At 56.1% G+C, this 5,744-nt stretch overlaps 1 protein-coding gene across 1 annotated transcript in view; it reads right to left on the bottom strand.

The window, feature by feature from the left end:
- Positions 1-5,744, bottom strand: part of LOC117878454 (dedicator of cytokinesis protein 2-like) — a gene marked incomplete in the record, with an annotated part of 325,642 nt that overhangs the window by 29,835 nt on the left and 290,063 nt on the right. Inside the window, 2 exon segments of the mRNA XM_034772650.1 lie at positions 178-268; positions 4,749-4,789. Of these exon segments, the coding sequence (XP_034628541.1) occupies positions 178-268; positions 4,749-4,789 (132 nt within the window).

Here is a 5,744-nt window from a genome sequence, read left to right as displayed (position 1 = left end):
CGGGAGGGGCCGCGCGTGCAGCAGCCGCCCCCCCCCCCCCCGTCGCGGGGGGAGCCGCGCGTGCAGCAGCAGGCCCCCCCCCCAGTACCTTGAGGAGCCGCGCGTGCAGCAGCAGGTCCCCCTCCCCATTACCTTGAGGAGCCGCGCGTGCAGCAGCAGGTCCCCCCCCCCGCGTACCTTGAGGAGCCGCGCGTGCAGCAGCAGGGTGTAGGCCGCCTCCGTGTAGTTTTCGTAGCTGACGTGCAGCTCCTTGAGCTTGTACAGGTACCTGGGAGCGAGCGCAGCCCGGGGTTAGCACTCCGTGGTTCCACTGCAGGGTGGTGCCCGTGCTGGGCCGCAGGGGAGGCTAAGCTAACCCGGGCCCACACCCCTGGCCTGCTCACCCTGCAGCGGGGCTGGTACCAGGCCATACCCAGGGTGGGAAAGATGGCAGCAGCCCCACCTCGCTCTGGCGGCTATGCACAGGGCTCTGCGCCCCTGCAGCATCTCCCAGGCTTCCCCCGGGCCAGGGGGTGCTGGTGCACTGGTCTGCGCACCGCCCAGAGCTGACCCCACAGCCCCTGGTGTCACACGGGCTCCAGGAAAAGCCAGAGTCACTGTGACAGTGCCACCCATAAGGCTTTATGGAAATATGCATATGAATATATATATATATATATATATATAACATAACTAGAATGTGTTTTATGCTACATATGCCATGTAACATATCTCTGTAAAGGTTGTGATCTACTGAATCTATTCCTCCTATTTGTATGCATGTATCGTTTTTGTACTCGAATTTATGACTATTGGCCGTGTACTGGCTTGATTTCTGAATAACCTTAGTAGAGCATTTGGTCAGTTCCTGGAGAAAGGAATTCGCAAAGTTAAGTGCCCAGTCAGGAAGCACTTAAGGAACAATGTATCTTGGAATGCTCCAGTCCACATAAGAAGTCTTCCTGGAGACATTCAAGATACCATGTGGGCAATGGCTTCTGCCTGTAAAAACTGAGAGTCATGCATGGACATGTGACTCGCCCAGGTGACTCCAGAACTCCATCTTGGAGCTGGACTTTGCATAGGAGAGGGGTGGGGATCTCCACCCACAAGAGACAGTCCATTTAAACCCCTGGGAGACCCCTCCATTTTGTCTTCAGCTGGCTAAAGAAGGAGCCTCTCCACCCCCAAAGATACCTGAAAGACACTGGAACAAAGGACAGTAACTAGAGGGGGTGTGAGTGATTGCTAGACCCAGACTAGAAGGAAATTAGTCTGTAAAAGGGAGCATTCTGGAACTGGTGAGGATTTTATCTGTATTCAGTTGGATTAGACATAGACTGGTATGTTTTATTTTATTTTACTTGATAATTCACTTTGTTCTGTCTGTTACTACTTGGAACCACTTAAATCCTACTGTCTGTATTTAATAAAATCACTTTTTACTTATTAATTAACTCAGAGTATGTATTAATACCTGGGGGAGCCAACAGCTGTGCATATCTCTCTATCAGTGTTACAGAGGGCGAGCATTTTATGAGTTTACCCTGTATAAGCTTTATACAGGGTAAAACAGATTTATTTGGGTTTAGACCCCATTGGGAGTTGGGCATCTGAGTGTTAGAGACAAGCACACTTCTGTTAGCTGCTTTCAGGTAAACCTGCAGCTTTGGGGCACATGGTTCAGACCCTGGGTCTGTGCTGGAGCAGACGGGCGTGTCTGGCTCAGCAAGACAGGGTGCTGGAGCCCCGAGCTGGCAGGGAAAGCAGGGGCAGAGGTAGTCTTGGCACATCAGGGGGCAGCTCCCAAGGGGGTTTCTGTGATCCAACCCGTTACAGCCACCCTGCCTCCATCTCCCCAGCGGGGCAGGGCCAGGCTGTGCAGAGGGGCCGGGGGGAAGCTCCAGGGTAATTAGCCCAAAAAGAATTTTCAATAAACCCTCCTGTTTCATGCTGGCTGAGAGTCACTCCGGTCTAGAGAACAGGGTGGCATCAACCCCTTTGGGGGTGGAGGCCCGGGGGGTCCAGAGTGCGTGGACTCTCCGAGGGGGCCCACGGCGAGAAACAGGTGTGCTAGGGCTCCGAGAGGTGCGGATCCAGGAGGTGGAGGGGCCTGACCCCGAGAGAGAGTGGACCCCCGAGAAGGGCTGTCTCACTAACAGGGGCACCCCCCACGGACCGCATGGGGCCAAGAGTGGGCACGATCTGTGAGTCTGTGACAGAGGCCTTCATCTGTAGATTGTATTTCTCGGGGAAACTCTGAAGAGTTCAACCACAACGCCTATTGCATGACCACAGCAGTAGCAGTAGATATAGCAGCTGTGTCTGCTACATCTAGGGATGCCTGCAGGGCTGTCCTCGCTATCATTTGCCCTTCCGACACCAGTGATTTAAATTGGTCTCTTTTTTCCTTTATATCATTAATAAAGTCCAAACATTTTGCATAGTTTCTGTGATTATATTTGGCTAGTAGTGCCGCATAGTTTGCCACTCTAAATTGGAGGGTGGAGGAAGAATATACTTTGCGGCCGCATAAGTCCAACCTCTTACTGTCCTTATCAGTGGGTGCTGACCTATGGTGGTGTTGTTTCCCTCTCTGGCTGGCCGCCTCCACAACCAGTGAGTTGGGTGCTGGATGGGTGAATAAAAATTCTGTTCCCTTTGAGGGGCCATAGTACTTTTTGTCAGCCCTCTTGCAGGCAGGTGATACAGTGGCTGGAGCTTGCCATACGTTTAGGAGGTTCCATTAGCGCCCCATGAATTGGCAGTGCTATCTTGGATGATGAAGATGTCTGCAAAATGTCCAGTAATACATGTTGGGCTTCTGGTACTTCTTCAAGAAGAATTTATAGATAATCAGCCACCCTTTTGAACAAGTCCTGAAAGTGGTTGAAGTCATAGTGGTTGGGGATGGGGGCATTATTGCCTCATCTGGAGAGTTATTCATGTTTGGCGAAGTGTCAAGTGCACGACACTCTTCCTCTTCTTCCATGGGTTCCTCTCTCGGATCAGTTGTTAAAAGTCTCCGACGGTGAAGGTGGAGATCTAATGCCTTCCCTGCGTGGGCTGGGGGGTCTGCTCAGGGGTGAAAGTAACTCCAGTCACTTACTGGTATGGGGCTGGGGCCGGTTCTGGCCCCCAGAAGGGGCAGAGCCTCGGGCGGAAGGGGCAGGGCTGGGGGTCAGCATCCCCCAGCCAGCCCTCCCAGGCCATCTGGCCCACGCTGCCCGGGGCTCCAGTGGCGATTTAAGGGGCCCGGGGCTCCGGACGCCGCTGCTGCTACCGTGACAGTGGCGTCTGGAGCCCCAGGCCCTTTTAAATCGCCAGCCCCGGGGCAGGTGCTCCCTTTGCCCCCGCTCCGGCTGTCGGCGGCTGAGGGGCAAGGATGTTAAAGCGATGCAGGGTCCTTTGCCGCGGCAGCGCTTTAATGTGGGCTGGGTACGGGCTGGTGCGGGTTCTTACCGGTACGCCATATCAGCCCGTACCAGCTCACTTTCACCCCTGAGTCTGCTGTAGTGTCTTCTGTAAGACCCCCATTGGTCTCAATACGGCCAGTTTGTGGGGAAAGGCATGGGCGGTCCCATCCACGGATGCCCATACCATGGTGGTATTTCGTGCCCCTATGTGCACCTTGATCGTAGTGGTCCAGCTGTCACAGATGTTCTGTTCAGGGAGGAATGGTGAGGTGAGAACATCCCTTTTCCCTCGTCGTCCTCTTCACTTGAGATTGGAGGGGCTATCCGAGATAACGGTTGCTCCGGTACTGCACGCGCCGGGGAGCCTTCGATGTCCAGAAGTGGGGACTCTGGTATCGAGGAGACAAATAGATCTTTCTGGGGCAGAAAACGGTGTGGTGTCAGGAGCTTTGGTGCCGATGAGGTCGGTGCTGATTGTGTAGCAGTCGGTGCCGATGCTGTTGTGGTCTTTGTCGGTGCCATTGTAATAGTAACAGTGGGAGGAGGCATAGTCAGCAGAGTGACTGTCGGTGCTGTCTCCTTCAGTGTCATCGATGGTTCCTTGATGGAGGACGTAGGCTTAGAGCCCCTCGACTCTGCACCGGAGCACTTTGTTTCGGCAGAGGCCACTGCGCAAGTGGTGCTGGAGGTTCCCGGAGAGTTTTAAGTGCTGAGCAGCTGTGAGGTCGGCACCAAGGAAAGCAGTCTAGTGGGAGACCATTTCCTTCTGGTCTGCTCTCTGTGAGGCGATGAGGACACTTGTTTTTTTTGAGGAATCAGTCTCAGGAGATCCTGCCGTTAAAATGTTTGATGATCTCTGCTGGGAGGGAGTTTCCTGCCCCAGATCAGAGGCGGGCCGTGTGAGTTTTAGCCTCAGGTCTCTATCTCTATGAGCCTGGGCTTTGACTTATGACAATGGGCACATTTCTGGGGTATGTGCATCTCCCGCAAGCAACGGACACATTGAGTGTGTCCATTGGATGCCGGCATCACTTCTCTGCACGTCGTACAGCGTTTGAATCCTGGTGAACCTGGCATTTTTGTCAGTTCACAATCTCTATCCTTTCTAGCTGCTGAACCTCTGTTCCAGGGCATGATGCACCCAGGGGGCTGCAGGGCAGCTACTGAGAACCACCATCTTATTCTGCTTGTGAGCAAAGCCCATTGGGGTGGAGGCCACAGGATGCTGTGCTGGAGGTGGGATGGGCCCTGCCTGGGCATATAGGGACGGACCCCCGGGGCACACGGCTCTCACAAACCCTCGGGCATGGCTCTCACACACACACACACACCCCCGGGGCACACGGCTCTCACCTGATGTACATGGCCCGGCGGTCGATTTCCTTGTAGAAGTTCTGGGGAAGGAAGAGCAGATGGAGGAAGGTGACTGGTGGAGGAGGCACTAAAGAGCTCTGGGCTGGATCCACAGAGGGATATCGGTGCCTGTGTGTAGGTGCCTGCCACCCCATGGGATCCGCAGCCCAGAAGAGGGCGCCCAGCTCCCCACACAATGGATGGGCAGAGCCAGGCCCCTGAGAGTGGGTCCCACGGAAGCCAGCGATAGGTGGGGACCTGCCAGAACTAGCCAATGGGAGATGCTGACCAGAGGGGTGGGGTCTCTGTCCTGCCCTTCCAAGGGCTGTAGGTGCCTACCTCCCCCAACCTGGCACTCACAGCACTGATCCCTGGCTGCAGAGTGGTGCCTCGGCCTGGCCAGTTGGTTCCAGTGCTCCCCCAGGCTTTGGGAGCCCCAGGTTCAATTCCTCCTCTGCCAGACGTGGAGCAGGCATTTGAACAGGGTCACCCCTGCCCACGGGGCCATGGGGTGCCTGGGCCTCTCCTGCTGAAGCCACTGCCCCGTGTAAATGTCCCTGCTACCAGACGTGTCAGGGGCCAGTTCTCAGGGCTTGGTACCGCAGGGGCTGCCCGGGGTAGCGAGGGAGGGGCAAGTCCATCCCCACATGTGCTCCAAGGAAGGGGGGCTGGTACCTGAGGGACAGGACGTGTCTCTGCCTTCCCCAGATGGGCCATGTCCGGTCCCCCCTCAGGCCTGAGGGCAGCAAGGGGAAAAGCTTCCCTTGTCAACGTACGCCCCATCTGGCCACACAGCCTCACGCACCATGGGGCATGGCAGGCCTGTCACACTGTCTGGGGGGCAGGAGCTGCCCTGGGAGATGTCGGGCTGGGGGGCGGGAGCTGCCAGCAGATGATGCCAGACTGTGGGGCGGGGGGTGCCGGGTTGGGGGCCGGAAACTACCCGGGGAGACACTCGGCTGGGGGATGAGAGCTGCCAGCAGGGGATGCCGGGCT

Source organism: Trachemys scripta, chromosome 5 (assembly GCF_013100865.1).
Source record: "Trachemys scripta elegans isolate TJP31775 chromosome 5, CAS_Tse_1.0, whole genome shotgun sequence".
Taxonomy (NCBI): domain Eukaryota; kingdom Metazoa; phylum Chordata; order Testudines; family Emydidae; genus Trachemys; species Trachemys scripta.
The sequence above is the reverse complement of the archived record's forward strand: the minus strand, read 5'-3'. Positions and strand labels throughout refer to the sequence as shown.